General features: G+C 44.6%; 1 protein-coding gene across 5 annotated transcripts in view; it reads right to left on the bottom strand.

Moving 5' to 3' along the window:
* neurl4 (neuralized E3 ubiquitin protein ligase 4) overlaps positions 1-18,924 on the bottom strand; it is a 133,419-nt gene that overhangs the window by 74,856 nt on the left and 39,639 nt on the right. For all 5 annotated transcript variants that reach the window (XM_072591513.1, XM_072591515.1, XM_072591512.1 and 2 more), the window contains exons 5-11: positions 18,094-18,182; positions 17,383-17,455; positions 13,027-13,288; positions 10,208-10,389; positions 9,789-9,874; positions 7,250-7,412; positions 5,148-5,346 (exon numbers count right to left, since the gene is read on the bottom strand). In XM_072591513.1, the coding sequence (XP_072447614.1) occupies positions 5,148-5,346; positions 7,250-7,412; positions 9,789-9,874; positions 10,208-10,389; positions 13,027-13,288; positions 17,383-17,455; positions 18,094-18,182 (1,054 nt within the window). The remainder of the gene's footprint in view (positions 1-5,147; positions 5,347-7,249; positions 7,413-9,788; positions 9,875-10,207; positions 10,390-13,026; positions 13,289-17,382; positions 17,456-18,093; positions 18,183-18,924) is intronic.

Genomic DNA, 18,924 nt, shown 5'->3' with positions numbered 1-18,924 from the left:
GCGTTTAGCACGCTTGCCTTCATAGAGCATAGCAGTTGTGACAATGTGACATTGTGTTGAGGTTGTACAGTACACTGGTGAGGCTTTTTCTGGAGTACAGCATTCAGTCTTGGTTCCCCTGTTACATGAAGTTGGAAAGCAGTCAGAAGAGATTTACCAGGATGTTGCCTGGAATGGAAAGTTCGAGTTATAATGAGATGCTGGGACCTGTTTCACTCAGCAGAGGAGGTTGAGGTGACCTTACAGAGGTTTATAAAATAATGAGGGGCATGGATAAGGTGAACGGCAGGTGCCTTTTTCCTAGAGTGGGGGGGGGCGGTTGTGGGTTTCAAGGCAGACATATTTTTCAGGTGAGGGGAGGGGGATTTTAAAAGGATAGGAAGGGCAACTTCTTTAACATGGAGAGTGCCCAATGGTCGGCACTCTGGCTCAGTGGTTAGCACTGCTGCCTCACAGCGCCAGGGTCCCAGGTTCGATTCCAGCCTCGGGCGACTGTCTGTGTGGAGTTTGCACATTCTCCATGTGTCTGTGTGGGTTTCCTCCCAAGTTTAAAAATGTGTTGCTGGAAAAGCGCAGCAGGTCAGGCAGCATCAAAGGAGAAGGAGAATTGACGTTTCGGGCATAAGCCCTTCTTCAGGAATGAGGAGAGTGTGCCAAGCAGGCTAAGATAAAAGGTAGGTGGAAGGAGGTACCGCATTCCCAACGCCCCTCCCCCAAGTCCCTCCTCCCTACCTTTTATCTTAGCCTGCTTGGCGCACCCTCCTCATTCCTGAAGAAGGGCTTATGCCCGAAACGTCGATTCTCCTGCTCCTTTTGATGCTGCCTGACCTGCTGTGCTTTTCCAGCAATACATTTTTAAGCTCTGATCCCCAGAATTTGCAGTCCTCACTTTTTCCTCCTAAGTTCCAAAGTTGTGCAGGTCAGGTGAACTGGCCATGCTAAATTGTCCATAGTTGTTAGGTGCATTAGTCAGAAGTGGGGTGAGTTACTCTTCGGAGGGTCGGTGGGACTTGTTGGGCCGAAGGGCCATTTTCCACACTGTAAGGAATCTAATCTAATCTAATCTTCCAGAGGAAGTGGCCAATGCGGCTACAGTTACAATGTTTAAAAGATATTTGGATAAGTGCATGAACAAGAAATGTTTGATGGGGTAGACGCCAAGCATAGGGAGGTGGGACTAACTTAATTTGGGATTATGGTTGGCATAGACTGGTTGGACCAAAGGTTTGTTGAAATGCTGTGTGACTTTATGACTCTATAAAAGGCATCTATGTTGTACAGCCACACAGCACAGAAACACCTTTGGCCCACCATGATGATGACGATTTACAAATACTTACCCCACTTACCCGCACTTGGTCCATACCACGCCCTGGCATTTTAATGGTCATCAAGCTGCTTCCTAAATGTTTCTCGGGCATCTGCCACCACTATCTTTCCAATCAGCACATTCCATTTTTCCATTACCTTCTGGGTAAAATACCTTTTCCTCACATCTCCTCTGAACCACTTATTCATCACCTTAAATGTACGCCCTTCACCTTAGACACATCTGCCACGGGGGAAAAGGACTGTCATGTTCTACTATCTACATCTCTCAATTTTGTATTCCAAAAACCGATCCCTCCTCAGATGACTCTGCTCCAGGAAAAACAAACTCAGCCTACCCAGTCTCCCTTCACAACAGTTTTCAATCCAGGCAACAATCCTGCTGAATCTCCTCTGCACTCATGCCCTTCCAATTGTGCAGTTCTGATTGTTACACTCAGTACCATCTGTGGCCTAACCAATGTTTTATAAAGTTGCAACAAGACTTCCTTGCTCTGATATTCTGTGACCTGGCCAATGAAGTACAGCATCCCGTATGCCTTCTTCACCATCCTATCTACCTGTGCTGACACCTTCAGATATCTATGGAAATACTGAACAAAAGTTCCATTTGTTCCTCAGTACTCCTGAATGAACCTATCATTCGTGCTGTGAATCCTTCCATTAATAGACCTCTAAAAATGCACTCAGACTTATCAGGATTAAATTCCATTTGTCACTACTCTGTCCCATTAACCAGCTGATAATATCAGACTGTGATCCGAGATCATTCTCCTCACTATCAACACCATCAATTTAGGTGCCATCTGCAAAATTAATAATTACACCATCTACATTCACATCCATGTCATTAATGTACATGACAAACAAGTAGCATTTCAACACTGATCCATGTAGTACACCGTTGATTACAGACTTCCAGTCACCAAAACAATCCTCCACTATCACCCTTAGCTGCCTATTTTGGATCCAGTTTTCCAACTTGCCTTGGATCCCATGGGCCCTTGCGTTTTGGACCAGCCTTCCACGTAGGACCTTGTTAAAGGCCTCATCATGTACCTACACTACCCTTATCAATATATTAAACCAAATATTCAAAATCCTAATTAGTTAAATAGGACTTTCCTCCAACAGATCTGTGCTGACTATTTCTGATCAATCCCTGTCTTTCTAAGAGTTGATTAATCCTGTCCCTCAGAATTTTATTCCAAGAATCTCTCTCCCACTAATGTTAGACTAACAGGTCTGTAATTACCTGACCTATCACTGCTGCCCAACTTGAACAAAGGAGCAACATTAGCTGTCCTCCAGTCATCTGACACTTCAGCTTTGGCCAGTCAAGTATTAAACGTCTCAGCAATCTCCTCCCAAACCAGCCTGGAATACATATGATAAGGCTCTGGGGATTTATGCACTTTACGCCTATTAAAACATCTTATACCTCCTTACTAATGTTAACATGCTCTTGAACCTCACCATCCCAAATGAAATCTCCAGCTGCAATGTCTTTCCTCTTTGTGAATACAGATGAGAAATATTAATTTAAGCCTCATCCTCTAGCTCCATGCACAGATTGTCCCTTTGGTCTCCAACAGGCCTCACTCTTCCCCTAGTAATTCTTGTGGTCTTAATATATTTATAAAATGCTTTGGGGTTTTTTGCAATCCTACCAGCAAAAGATAATTTGTGGTCCCCTTTGCCGTCCTAATTTCTTTTTAAGCACACCCACTCACCACTCTCTATACTTCTGTAGGACTTCCACAGTTTGCAATGCTGTATAACTAAAATGTGTGTCCTTCTTTATCTTTATTAAACTTCCAATATCCCTAGATGCCTCGGGTTCCCTGGACTTGCTGCCTTTCTCTTCACTCTTAGAGGAAGACACTGATCCTTAACTCTCACTATATTACTTTTAAAAGACTGCCACTTTTCAAATATAGACTTACGTGTAAGTAGCTGTGTCCAGTTTATCTTTGCCAGATCCTGTTTAATGATGTTGAAATTGGATTTTCCCTAATTTAGACTCAACTTCTGCACTATCCTTATCCCTTTCCATGATGACTTTGAAACTTAGAGTTATGGTAACTATCTTAAAAATGCCCACTGAGACTTCAACTACTTGAGTGAATTCATTCCCTAAGATGAGGTTCAGTACTGCGATACACTGGCACAAAAACTTCCCCTGGATTCATTTTAAATTCCACCCCAACTCATCCTTTCACAGTAAGGCAGATCCAGCTCATGTTAGCAATGCTGACATCCCCGAATAGAATCCCCTGAACACCCTACTGCTCTTGCACCTCTGTCATTTGTCTACATTTTGCTCCTCTACCTCCCTCTTTTGGGAGGTCTTTAATATAATCCCAGCAAAGTGAGCAATCCTTTTTTATTTCAATGCTCTACCTAGATGGCCTCATTTGAAGAACATGCTCAGACATCCTCCCTCATGTCTGTAGTGACTGCCTCCTTTGTCAAAAATAACACGCCCCCATACGGTATATTAGTCTTTATTAGCTGGCAAAGTTAAAAATCACACAACACCCCAGGTTATAGTCCAACAGGTTTATTTGGAAGCACCAACTTTCAAAGTGCTGTTTCTTCCTCAGGTGATCCTTCTTGTGCTGTGTGATTTTAACTTTGTTCACCTCAGTCTAAGTCATTTATTAGCTGAGGGACAGATTTAAGAGTAGGGAGGTTATGCTGGCGCTGTGTAAAACATTGGTTAGGCCACAGCTACTGTGAGTAGAGATGTTGCCTGGGCTGGAGAGTTTCAGATATGATGACAGATTGGACAGGCTCGGATAGTTTTTCTTTGAGCAGAGGAAATTGAGAAGCCAGGTATTTGGAATGCAAAACCTTTGAGGGGTATAGATAGAACGGATAGGAAGAAACTTTTCCCCTTGATGGAGAACCGCGTTTGTCGGGGGGGGGGCACAGATTAAAGAGGCAGAAGGCTTAGAGAAGATGTGAGGAAAGACTTTTTTTCACCCAGACGGTGCTGGGAATATGGAACCTACTGTCTCTAAGAGTGGTTGAAGCAAAAGCCCTCATCCCATTTAAGAGGTATTTGGACATGCGCTTGTGATATCAAGACAAACAAGATGATGGACCAAGTGCTGGGAAATGGTCACTAGAATAGTTAGATGATTGTTTTGGACCAACGCAGGCATGACGGGCTGAAGGGCCTTTTTCAGTGCTGTAGACTTCTTTGATGCTATGATCTCCTGCAGCTTCCACACACCTCCCTATTATTGTCACCCCATCTCCTTAGCCTTCTTGAACCCCTATACTTCTCCCTATCTCTGTAACCTCTTTCAGCCCTCCTAACCCTGTAACCACCTCCAGCCTCACACTTCGAGACCTCTACACTCTTGTGTTCTCAAGGTTTGAAGCTGAAGAATCTTCTTTCTAAATCTGCTTCCTAAATCTGCTTCCTTCACTGTTAAAAATCACACAACACCAGGTTATAGTCCAACAGGTTTATTTGGAAGCACTAGCTTTCGGAGCGCTGATGAAGGACCTGATGAAGGAGCGTCGCTCCGAAAGCTAGTGCTTTCAAATAAAACTGTTGGACTATAACCTGGTGTTGTGATTTTTAACTTTGTACACCCAACACCGGCATCTCCAAATCATGCCTCCTTCAAACACTAAATTTCTTTTAAACCAAGCTCTTGCCTAGACTTCCCGGATGTCTCAATCTGAGCTTTGGTGTCAGGCATTTCTCTTAAGAAACAACTATTATACTGTAGGTGCTAGACAGATAGTTATTATTGTAAATTCCTCTGTCTGGGGCTGTGTTTTGCGGTTTGCAGCTTTACCTGTTAGACATGACAATGGCATCATTGAACTCGCTGCGGCAGTTCTGCCGAAAAGCAGTGCGGCCACCATTAGTGATCACAGCATTGTTGCCATGGAGATGATGGAAGCGGAGGTCATTGCTGGGGGTCAGTGAAAAGAGGCTGCAGGGAGAGACCTGGTTGTTGCCATCCAAAGGCTCATCGGGCAGAGGGGGCAGATCTGGGCAGGGAAACAAAATAATAGAAATCAGACACAGACACCCCGCCCTCTGATGGTCCCACCCCATGCACAAACACTAATGATATCAACCCCAGACACAGGCCCCAACATCACCAACCCCCAGAGACAAGTACTCCGACAGGTCACCAGCTCCCAGGGAGATTCACCCCTGTGTCAACAATCCATAGAGATAGGCACACATCTCCCCCATCAAACTGATGCTGGATTGATCAAGCACACACAAAGCCCAATCAGACTGCTGCAGGATCGATCAATCACTCATGAAGCCTGATCAGGCTGATGCATAATCGATCAATGATAGACAGACAGACTCACCAGATTCATCAAATAGTAATTTCACACACGTACCATTCTCTCCTCAATCATCCATTGTTGTCACATTACTGACATACAGCAGTTGAGTATTTACAGTTATTAAAAAATACTTGGAAAATGTGAGAGTATGGAGAATCCAAGAGGAAGGATGCAAAGAGACGAGACTGGAAGAAGAACCGGAAAGGGGGTTGGGGGAAGAAGAAATAGGAATTGGAAACACAAACAGATCAGCCACGATCTTGTTGGTTGGTGAAGCAGGCTCAAGGGCCTACTTCTCATCCTATTTGATACGGGTGTTTGAGTCAATGTGCGCAGATGAAAGTGGACAATGTGGACAAGGATGGAAGTGCAGATCAATTAGAAAGACAGAAAGAGGGTTACTGAGGGAGGTGAGGAGTTGCCCTATTTGGAGGAAGGTTAGTTACTAGTGTTGGAATTGTTGTGATGAGTTTTGACTTGAACACTGAGAACACATGCATGATGCTCACAGGCAAGGAGACCTGGATAACTACGGGCTACAAGGATAGTTACAGTATCGGAATAGATTTTTGGGATGAGTGTTTGTCCTCTGAGGAGATAATTAATTAAGTAGGTCTAATACCTTCTGGATTATAACAAGTGTTTTTGATGAATTGGTTAAAATTTCTTGAAGGCTTGACAGAGATGAGGCTCAGCAGATTAACCATGGTTCATGCAGGGTTATGGGGATTGGTGGGGGTGGATCAGGGTGGGATACTCTTTGGAGGGTTGGACTCAATGGGTTGAATAGCCTCTATCTGTACTATGATGCCTAAAGACTTAAAAGTCACAGGCCAGTGCGTCTCGAACCATCTCAGGATGAGCCATTTTGGACTGAAAAGGGTAGAAACTGGGCAGCACAGTGGTTAGCACTGCCACCTCACAGCTTCAGGGACCCAGGTTCAATTTCAGTCTGTGTGGAGTTTGCACATTCTCCATGTATCTATGTGGGTTTCCTCCGGGTGCTCCAGTTTCCTTCCACAGTCCAAAGATGTGGCAGTTAGGTGGATAGGCCAAGTTTAAATTGTCCATAGTGTCCAGGGATATGCAGGCTAGGTGGATTAGAAATGAAGAATGCAGGGTTACAGAGAGTGGATGTGGGTGGGATGCTCTTTAAAGGTGCAGTGTGGACTCAATAAGTCAAATGGCCTACTTCCACACTGTGGGGATTCTGTGAAATTTCTTGAGTTGTGGAATTCTCTACCTGAGGCATTGATGAATGTTCAATTGGTGATTACAGTCAAGACTGAGATCAAGAATTGGGCTGTAGGAGAATAAAGGTACTGCATATTCAAGCAGAGCAGGTAGAATTAGTTGAGAAGATGTGCCCTTATTTCATTAAATGGTGGAGAGGGCCAAATGACCAACTCCTGTTCTTAGGACCTGAGAAATACTTGAGGTGCAAGACAAACTCAATAAGAAATCCCATTTGAAATTCCATGGATTCAGAAGGAGGAAGGGGATGCAGGACATGAGGAGCACCAACTGTGCTGGGTTTGGTAAAATGGTGCAGGTTCAAGCATAGCCAAGGCGAGTTAAACACACTCACCTATATCATCGATGATAGTGGCTTGGGCAGCTTGGCCGTACAGATCCACCACGGCATAAACACTGGATGGTACATTAGATGCTGCAAGACCCTGGTCTACGTTGTTCACAAAGAAATGCAAACTTCCATCATCCTTGCGCATAACACCAACCGTGTCTCCTGCCTTGTCCAGCCAATAGTAGAGGAAGAATGAGGTGAGATGTTAGAATGGGAAGTAATATGGGAGGCGGGGGCAAAAAGACAGCATTCACTCTTCTTCCATTTACCTATCTTTTTTTGGTCCCAGCAATTACCAAGAAGGTGGCATACATGCCCCCAACCTGACTGTCAAATACCTGTTAAATGTTTTCACCTCTCCATCAGCTTCCATTGCAAGGGCTCGTATAGTGTTGTTTACCTGTTATTTATCATTCAACCAATATGCTTAATTAGTAATTAACCATAATAGTGTGCTGCTCAGTCTGAGGGTCAGTGCTGGGGGAGCACTGCATTGTCTGACTGCCAGTGCTAAGGCACTGTGTGAGGATATAATAATATTCTGAAAAATCAATTACATCCCAAAAACCTTCCATGATTCTGGAATGAAAACTGCAGATTGAAAGCGTGCAACTGTTCTCCCAGCATTTAGGAAAGGAGCATGGAAAAGAAAATAGGGAACTACAGATCAGTCAGCCTTCCATCAGTGGTACGGAAAATGCTAAAATCTACAATGTGATAAATGGAAACTTGGACAAGAATGATCAGACTGGGCACAGTCAACATGGTTGTGTTTTCCCACCACAGGGCAAGGGGTGCTCAGTGGTTAGCACTGCTGCCGCACAGCGCCAGGGACCCGGGTTTGATTCCAGTCTCAGGTGACTGTCTGTGTGGAGTTTGCACATTCCCCCCGTGTCTGCGTGGGTTTCCTCCCACAATCCAAAGATGTGCAGGTTAGGTGAATTGGCCATGCTAAATTGTCCATAGTGTTCAGGATGCATTAGTCAAGGGAAATGTAAAGTAATAAGGAGTGGGTCTGGGTGGGACACTCTTCGGAGGGTCGGTGTGGACTTGTTGGGCCCAATGGCCTGTTTCCACACTGGAGGGATTCTATTGCTATTCTATTTCTAATCTTGTTCGAGTACTGTTGAGGATGTAACAAACAAAATTGAGGTACCCCGCAGGAGGTTGGTTAGCAAAACTAAAAGACAGGGGCCAGGAGATCATTGGCATGGATTAATAAATGGTCAACAGACAAGATTATGAATAAATAGATCATTCCTGTATTGGCAGGCTGTGGCTAACGAGGTGCCACAAGGATCCTTACCTGGGCTCCTGCTGTTCACGGTATGTATTAATGATTCTGTAGTCAGGATCAAATGTAATGATTTTAATTCATCAGATGATACAAGGGAAGCAGGAATGCGATGAAACTTTCCAATTCGGTACCCCAGAAGTTTGTGCAACTGCCACTGACAGATGCAGGTCTTTGAGCCTGTTTAAAGTGGAGGTTGGTAGATTTCTAATTACCAATGCACTTTGGGTCATGGAGGTACTGTGGGTAAAAGCCACTGAAACGTTTGATCAGCAATAAATGAATGCAATAAATGGCAGAACAGGATGGATGGGTTGAAAGGCCTACTCCTACTTCTATGTTGCTAAAACAAATTTACTTCAGTTGAAACATAAAATTCTTAGAGGACTGGAGAGATCAGATGCTGGATTGTCAAGGCTATTGAGGTGGTGTTTTTGTGGCATGTATTATGCGTGTGTATGTTGTGAGCATGTATACTGTCTGCACCTGTACTGTGTGCATGTCATGTGTGACTGGTCACTTTCTTTGACTGACTGTTTCCACCTGGGGCAGGGAGGCACTTCACTCAAAGCATTGTGATTCAAGATAATAAATATATGCATGACAGGGAGATAGCATAGAAAAATAGCACCGAGGTACATATTAACCATTTTCTTTCAGAACGGTGTAGCAGGCTTACTCCTGTTCCTACTTTTAGATTAGATTCCTTACAGTGTGAAAACAGGCCCTTCGGCCCAACAAGTCCACACTGACCCTCCGAACAGTAACCAACCCAGGCCCATTTCCCTACCCGATACTTACCCCTGAATAACACAACTACCACTAAGGGACATTTTAACATGGCCAAATCACCCTAACCTGCACATTTTTGGATTGTGGGAGGAAACCGGAGCACCCGGAGGAAACCCACGCAGACACGGGGAGAATGTGCAAACTCCACACAGACACTTGCCTGAGGCTAGAATCGAACCTGGGTCCCTGCCGCTATGAGGCAGCAGTGCTAACCACTGAGCCACCGTGCTGCCCCATACTGCCCATGCGCGTTTTAAATTCTCAAAAGCAGGGCATTGTGAATCTCCAGTTGTTGAGCACTTTCAATGCAGAGATTGATAGATTTATGGATAACATGGGAGTTGAGAGATGTAAGGATAGTGCAGGATCGTTTATTCAGAAAAAAAATCACTAACGAGCAATGAGACATGGCTCTCTTCAATTGCAGTAATACATGATAACACTGAATAAGCCCACCTTCAGTCGATCAAGATTGTGTCCGTACTCATCAAGAATTGTGGTCCCGTTATGCATCACACCATTACCAGTCATCATCCAAGTACCTGAAAAGGGAAAAGTAACAGCTTTTTTCTCTCTGTGACAAGTTAGACCTGCATCTGCCAGGGGCAGGCAGATAGGTGGCTGGACATATCCAGGATGTTCTCTAGGAACAGTTGGCAATCCAAAGACAGTTTCTGCAGAGAACGCACAGGAGAGAGGTGGGAGGATGAGGAGTTCTGGGTGAAAGGGTTGGGGGGCGTGGGGGGGCAGGATTGAGGCGCAGGAGGGGATGGGACGAAGGGCTAAAACATCAGGGGATTGCATGAGGGACATTGTGACAAGGAAAGGAATGGGAGAGCGTCAAGTAAAAGATTGTGCGACCCAGGAAAACCCACCAGAACGTAGATTGGTCATGGTTGATGGTAACTGGAGATAAGCAGGATTGTGGGTGGTCACGCCAATCTCAATGGATCCCGCCCATTTGTCCACCATCTTGTCAATACGGACTTGGAAGATTTCGTTGCTCCTGAGGGAACGGTTGCTGAGTACCACACCGTGGTTGAAGTCATCTGTCGCGCTGTTGAGAAAGAATGACAAGATTACTAGGTATGCTAACATGAGACTATGAATGGCTGTGTGATCTGTCCCCCACTGACCTCCTCAGTACCGATAGATTCTGGTGTTTTGTGGACATGAGGAAACAGGATAATCCCAGTTTCTTTGAAGAGAGGCATCTTAAATTCATCTCAGTCTTGGGCAAGGTATTTGCACTGAACTCATAGAGGAATAGAACTGGGTCGGGAGAGGTGAGTGAGGAAGGTCACCCCTCTAATCTTGCTCTGTGTTGGATTCAGTTATCTCAAATGATTTCTGCACCGCATCACAGCCAATGACTCGACTTAGAAATGTGGGTTTGAGTTATAAAGAAATAGATAGCACGAGGGAGTTCAAGATTAGGGGGCATACTTTTAAGGTGAGAGAAGAGAGATTTTAAACAAAATATGAGAGGCAAACTTTTTTCACAGAGTGTCGTTTGTGTGTGGAATGAACTTCCTGAGGAAGTGGTAGATGTGCATACAATTATGTTTAAAAGACATTTGGATGGATAAGTGAATAGCAAAGATTTGCAGGGATATGGGCAGGGTGGACTTGATTAGTTGGGGATTATGTTCGGCATGGACAAGTTGGACTGAAGGGTCTGTTTCTGTGCTGCATGATTCTATGATTCAAATGAAACACTTGTGCAATGGTGTGAACACACTGGGGAGAAATAGTTTGTATTGAAATGATCCTTTTCAGGTTGCCAGTTGTAAAGTCGGAAGCACAGCTGTCAAACAATGCACAGCAAGATCCCACAAACCTGAACATCTTTGGGTAATCTGCTGCGTTTAAAGACATGTTGATTGAATGGTACATTTTGACTCAGGGCACTTTGTAAGAGTCTCCTGTTCATATTTGAAAAGATCACGTCAAATGAAGATCAGGAAAGCTTAACATCTTGTCCAAAAGAGAGCACCGAAGACAATGCAGCATTCTTTCCCCCCACTTCGAAAACACCGACCCCAAGTTTGTTTATCAGCCCCTGGATTGAACCTTGAATCTTGGAGTTTGCCACTCCAACGTTTCGGTTGCAACCCAAAGAGGCTCCAATGGAGAAACTGGAAGGATTCTGAAAGTTGAGTTATGTATGCGTGGAAACCGAACTGTGAGAGAAAAATTCAGCAATAATAAAATCGTGAAGCTGAATTAAAACACTCAAACAGTTTCAAGTCTGCTTCAACCTCAATAATGGATTTTCACGGACTGGGAAATGTGACCAGACCGGAACATCTTTTACTTCATTGCAGCTCCAGTACAATCATTAACCTTTCATTCTTCTATTCTGAAGATACAGAAGGAGGCCACGCAAATGTGTTTCAATCTTTTCTTTACCTTTCTTTGAATCGACAAACTGCATTTTGTTAAAACAAAGTAGGGCCTAAGGTAATGTTGTAGTACAGAGAGACCGAGAGGACGAGATAAATAATTCTTTGAAATTTGCATCACACAGAAAGTGGTTAAGAAGGCATTTAGCATGCTTGCCATCATTGCTCAGACCTTTGAGTCTTAGAGTTGAGACATTATGTTGAGATTGTACAGAACCTTGGTGAGGCCTCTTCTGGCGTACTGGGTCCAGTTCTGGTCTCCATGTTAATAGGAAGGATATTATTAAATTGGAGAGGGTTCAGAAGAGATGGTATTGGGATGGAGAGCTTGAGTTATAAGGAGAGGCTGGATAGGCTGGGACTTCCTTCACAGGAGGTCAAGAGATGACCTTATAGAGGTTTATAAAATAATGAGTGGTACAAATAGGGTGAATGGCAAGTGTTGTTTCCCTTGAGTGGGGGATTTCAAGACTATTTTCAAGATGCGAAGAGAAAGTATTTTTCTTACACAGTGGTCAGTGTGTGGAATGAACTTCCACAGGAAATAGTGGGTGTGGGTACAGTTACAACATTGAAAATATATTTAGATAAGTACCTGAATAAGGAATGTTTGGAGGGATACGGGCCAAGGCCAGGCAGTGGGACTACTTCATTTTAGGATTATGGTCAGCATGGACTGGTTGGTTCGAAGTGTCTGTTTCCATGCTGTGTGACTCCATGATTCTATGAATATACAGGACTCCATGATTTGTGCTTGCCTTTGTATGAGCAAGTACTTCCTGACATCACCACGATAAGCCTGTCTCAAATTTTCTAAAATTCTGTCCCCTGGGTCTGGACATGCCCAGGACAAGTACGGAGTGGGCTAGACATAGAGTAAGACCTCCTCTACATTGACTGAATCATATACTCCCAGGACATGTACAGCACGGGGTTAAATACAGAATAAAAATTCCCGCAATGATGTCCCTATCAAACACTCCCAGTTCTAGGTCGGCTCAGGTCAGATAGAGTAAAGCTCTATCTACACTGTGAGAAAGCGAGGACTGCAGATGCTGGAGAGTCAGAGTTGAAGATTGCGGTGCTGGAAAAGCTCAGCAGGTCAGGCAGCATCTGACGAGCAGGACAGTCGACGTTTCAGGCATAAACCCTTCATCACTGCCCCCATCAAACACTCCCAGGACAGGTACAGTATGGGGTTAGATACAAAATAAAGCTGTCTCCACACTATCTCCATCTCACACTTCCAAGACAGGTACTGCACAGTTCAATTCCTCTTGCTTACTTACTGGGGCCTCAGTGCTGTCCTCCCATCACACACGATCGCTGCCTTCTGCCCACAGTTGGGATGGAAGAGCAGCCGCTCTACCTCAGTGTCGCCCGAGTCAAATACTCGCCGCCCCACGTCTGGTGACAGAGCCCGCATGATGGCGTTGTTCCTGCGCAGCCGGTCGGAGTGGTTGTGGTTGTGGACAATGGTCACTTTCACTGCCATGCCATAGAGATCCACCACTCCATAAACAGTGGGCAGAGTCTGGGTTGCAGCAACGCCTGTAAGAGACAGGGGGACAGAGAAGAGACCAAGAGACAGACAGACAGAAAATGGGAGAGGCAGTGAAGAGAAAAGGTGGTGGTTTTTGGGGTGGGGGGGGGGGGAGGGGAAAGTGTGTAAGGGTGCAAGAAATAGAGGGAGAATGAGTAAGCAAGATAGAGAGAAACAGATGGGAGATAGAGGAAGATAGAAAGAGAGAGGGGGGGGGAAAGGAGGAAACAGTGGTAAGGAGAGTGAGACATGGGTAGAACAGCAGGAGATGGGAAGAGCGTGCACAGGAGATGGAGCAAGAAACAGAAATGGTTGAGGGGGAGAGACAGCAAGATGGGGAAGAGAGAGAGGATATGACAGAATAAAATATAATCAATTCAGGGAAGGGAAACCACTGTACATGTGACTCCAGTCCCACCTCACTCAACGGACTGCAGAGGCCATGAAAATGCAAGACACCTCTGTAGAGAAAGCATTGAAGGACAACTAACCAACAAACAGGGCTGTTACCATGACCACACCTTCAAAACTGATGAGAAGTTCAGGGGTTAAAAAAAACTTCACACTCAATGCTCTGGTAAGTTGCTCAGTCAGAGCAACACGAGTTTTGTTTTGGTGACTGAAATTTGAGAGAGAGAGACTCTGCCTCTAATCCCAGGTGAACTGCTGCTTATCACAATCAGTGTAGCAAAGTGGCAGGACTCTTCCTTCCAAATCTGAAGGTTAGAGGTTCTAACATCCCTTCAGGATTTAAAAGTATAGCATCAGTTGGCACTTCTGTGAACTCTCAGGGGATGCTGTGTTCCCAGATGCGATGCTGGAACAGGGCCCGATCTGCTGCAGTGAACAATTCAGGTAAGTGGCAACTTTAGTTATGCAGGAGGATTAAACTGGGCACTTCTACTGAAAAGTATAAGCATGATGGGGCCAAATGGTTTGATATACTCGAATATTCTAGGATAACGCAGAAATGGGCAGCCTGTTGCTCGGAACTCTTACACACCAGTTACCTACAGCATTAAGATTCGGAGAGGGCTGCATCTCAGCATGACACAGTAGATGACCGTAGTCAGGTCCACGCTTTCGGTCCATTGGTAGCAGCCTCACCCCAGCCAGAAGGTTATGGGTTCAAACTCTGATCCAGAAACCGAGTGCTTAGGCCAGGTTGAAACTTTCAGGGACAATGCCGAGGAAGCAGCATCACTCAAAAGACCAGATAGAGGAGGCATTGAGTCAAAGCTATTGCTGTCCTCTTGGGTGGATGCAAATGAATGTCCTGGCCACTATTTTAAAGAATTATAGATAAAGGACAGCACAGAAAGTGGTCTAATCATATCTTTAGCAGCCAAAAAAAAAGCTATTCAGCATATGCCAACATTCCAGCTCTGGATCCGTACCCGCTGTAAGTTTCTTTTTAAATGGAAGAAAGGATTTCTAACTCTACCATTCTTAAGCTGTGTTCTCCACACTCCTCAATGCTCCGGGCGAAAATATTTGTTCAAATTCTCTCTAATGGAAGGGTTGGATGGTGGCGCAGTGGTATTGTCACAAGATCAGTAACCCAGAGGCCCAGAATCACAGAGTGCTCCAACTGTGAGTCAACTTTGTGTTTTTTGGATTAGATTCCCTGCAGTGTGGAAACAGGTCCTTCGGCACAAAGTCCACACCGACCTTCTGAACAGTAACCCACCCAGACCCACTTCCCTCTGACTAATGCATCTTACACTACGGCCAATTCACCTGACCTGTACATGCTTGGACTGAGGGAGGAAACCGGAGCACCTGGAGGAAATCCACGCAGACACGGGGAGAATGTGCAAACTCCACACAGACAGTCGCCCGAGGCTGGAATCGAACCTTGTCCCTGGCACTATGAAGCAGCAGTGCTAACCACTGAGCCACTGTGCCACCCTATTACAGTTTTATACAGTTCCAGCTTGACCTTCCCATTCATCTATTTAATTCAATTAAGAAGTCTGATTTCTTAACTAAGCTGAAAAATGTGTTGCTGGAAAAGTGCAGCAGGTCAGGCAGCATCCAAGGAGCAGGAGAATCGACGTTAAGGGCATAAGCCCTTCTTCAGGAAGGATTTCTTTACTATGTTATTATCTTTCCTGCTCCACTGACGACTGGTGGACTGGCACAACGCTTGTCCACAAATCCTCCCATCACCCCTTCATCTCACCTTATCGCTTCTATTCTTTCTCCCAAATATCTTTATCTCACAGTTGTTGCGAAAGTGTTAGAATCAATTATCAAGGAAGCAATATCAGGACATTTGGAAAGTCAAAACACTATCCATCTGAGTCAGCTTGGTTTTATGAAGGTCAAATCATGCTTGACTAATTTGCTGGATCTCTTCAAAGATGTAACATGCAAAGTGGATAAAGGGGATGATGCAGATGTAATTTATCTGGACTTCTGGAAGGCATTTGATAAAGTGCCACACAAAAGGTTAATTCACAAATTTGGATCATATGGGATTAGGGGTAATTTATTCGTCTGGATAGATGACTGGCTAACGGACAAGAAACAGAGAGTCAGGATAAATGGGTTTCTTTTTGGATGTAACTACTGGGGTGCCACAGGGTTCAGACCTTGGACCCCAGCTATTTACAATCTACATTAACTACTTGGATACTGGGATAGATGGCATTATCGCCAAATTTGTGGACAACACAAAAAATAGGTGGGACGGTAAACTGCAATGAGGAAGTAGAACTGCAACGAGGAAATAAGGTGGGCCAAAATGCAGCAGATGGAGTTTATGTGGATAAGTGGAAGGTCATGTATTTGGGTCGAAAAAAATAGGAAGACGACCTATTATCTTAATGGGGGGGGACCTCAGGGTGCTCCGGTGCAGAGGGATCTAGGTGTACTCATTCATAAGTCACAGAAAACTAGCATGCAGGTATCGCAGAGAATAAAGAAAGCGAATGGAGGGTTGGTTCTTATAGCTAAAGCAATAGAATATAAAGGGAAGTAAGTATTGTTGAAACTATGCAAGGCACTGGTGAGACTGCATGTGGAGCAATGTGCACAGTTTTCGTCCCCTTATTTGAGGAGAGATGTAGTGGCATCGGAGGCGGCTCAGAGTAGGCTCACGAGATCGAGGTGAGGGGATTGTCGTATGAAGAGAGATTGAACAGTTTCGGCCTGTACTCTCTCAGAAGTATGAAGGGAGATCAAGTTGAGGTGTTCAAGATGATAAAAGGGGTGGATAAAATAGACACGGAGCAGATGGTTCCTCTTGCGGGGCACTCTGGGACAAGAGGTCATAGTTTTGGGATGGGGGGGTACTCTCAAAGGGTTGTGAATCTGTGGAATTTGCCATCCCAAAGTGTGGTGGATGCTGGGACAGTGAGTAAATTTAAGAAGGACTTAGACAGATTTATAATTGGTACCAGGTTGAAGGGATATGGAGAGAAGGCAGGAAAATGGGGGTGAGGAGCATATCAGCCATGATCGAATGGTGGGGCAGATCTGATGGGCCGAACGGCCTAATTCTGCTCCTGTTTCTTATGAACTTATCTCTGCAATGCACCAGAGCTGTCCCTCGGCTCTTGCAAAATGAGGAGAATATGCAAGTTGAGAACATTGCAGTGCACTGGTCTCCTGCTCAAGTGGAAACACAGGCAGCACAGAAGAGGCTCTTTGGCCCATCAAGCCTTCATCAATCTATCTACATCTTCTCGACCTATTGCTCTTCCTATAACTGGACGCATTTCTCTGTGTTTACATTTTTAAAATCTCAGTTTTTAACATCTTCATCAGTACAACTGGGAGAATCTCTCAGTTCTGGTACCATGCTTATCTTTTTTCAGATTCAGTATGGCGAGCTGAACACAGTATCACAAGTATAGCCTTAGCAAAGGATCAACACAAGTTGCAGATAATTATTTTCTGATTTCCCCCCCACCCCCAAAAAATGGTAGACCGTGTTTTGCATTTTTTACAAAATGGCCTTATTAACCCACACAGCTACTTTGACTGATCTGTGTATTTACTTCTCTGTCAGAGTTAGATTTTTACCCCAGTCATGCTAAGCAAGGATTCTGGGATCAAATTGACCACAGGTTAACAGCAGCAGGGAGGGTCTTACCTTGATCGATGCCATTTATATAAAAATGCAAAGCCCCATTGGATTTCCTCATGAGTCCAATGTGATCTCCTTCCTGTGGATATAAGGAAAGGATGCTCAAGACAGTGTAAACTACTTCAAGAGACCAAGAAACCCAAGCAACAATTTCCAGCCAGACATGGACTTGGGAATTTTGTCTGTGGCTGTTCCATTTCAAGCATGAGAATCTCCTTGCTACATTCAAGTAACAAACTGGATGATGAAAGGATGGGTATCAGCTGATTTTTCCTCTTCCACTGTGGAGCCCCAGCTCCTGCCTCCACCCACTACTGAATCGGTACTCCAAGGGGATCGAATCTGATTCGTTTCAACATCTCAACTTTTGACGCAGACAAAAGAGGCCGAGTTATTTGTTTCCCAGATTCTCATTGCTAGAAATGGGGAGGCGTGCACATAGAATGCATAGCACAGACAGACCGACTATTTGTCTCAAATGGTACATGCAAATGATCTCTAGCCGATAATATCAAAGGATCCTCCAGTTTCTTTCTCCCCCATATGGAATGTTAAGTACATGTGCAATGTCTCCTACAACCACTCCCTGCAGCAAAATCTCTATTCTTACCACTTCTCTTGCATTCCTAATGGGAAGTATTAGTGACTATTGCTAGCGCTTGCTTATGGCCTCCCCCTCCACTGGCCCACTGCTGTGAGAAAAGCAGTTTAACTTACCTGCAGTTCATCCAGGCTAAACTCACAATATTCCCTTCGAGTGCCCTTCCCATTGGTCAGAATTCCACAGCCACTCATCATAATTGTCCCTGAAATGGGAAAAGAAGGGTTAGCCACAGCTCCCACAATGCACCAACAGTATTCAGCTTCTGAAATGAGAAGGCAAATACTTGCTTGGAAGCGACACAGTGTTAGTTTCACCACTGGACAGAGAGTACCGCTAATCTTGCAACTGCTCCTGAGATTCAGGCTTATTTCTAGATTTACTTTTAGGTTTCTTAAGGTGTATGCGCCAAGAGCAGACATGTCGGCCGAGTTCAGTCTGGGATTATGACTGGTATGACCGAAGGGTCTGTTTCCACGCTGTATGACTCTTCAACAGTATTCTGAGCGGAGCACCGGTGCGGAGTGGGACTGTTGTTGAACTGCAATCTGGGCGTGGGCAGTCAGACCATGTGCTCACTGAGCTGCTGCAATGTCATGTCAATCTGAAATCCCTTACAGGACTCGAATGACAATCCTTTAACTATGCTGCAACTATCTTACTTCTAACTTATTTTTTAGACACTGTAAGGAATGCTACTATTTTTCTCTTTTATATCCAAGATTTGTGTCTTGGTACTTGTACCTAAGATGGTGGCATTAGAGGCAGCCATTGTAAAAATTTTTCATTGTACTCCTGTACTGGAGTACGCGTGACAATAAAGGGTATTCTGTTCTATTCTATTCCAATACAAGGAGACAGCATTGTTTTCTGCTTCATTATTTTATTAATTCATGGGATGAGCATGTTGCTGGCTGGGCCAGTGTTTATTGCTTACTTATAGCACC

The sequence above is a fragment of the Chiloscyllium punctatum genome, chromosome 21 (assembly GCF_047496795.1).
Source record: "Chiloscyllium punctatum isolate Juve2018m chromosome 21, sChiPun1.3, whole genome shotgun sequence".
NCBI classification, from domain to species: Eukaryota; Metazoa; Chordata; class Chondrichthyes; order Orectolobiformes; family Hemiscylliidae; genus Chiloscyllium; species Chiloscyllium punctatum.
This window is presented reverse-complemented; position numbering and strand designations above follow the sequence as displayed.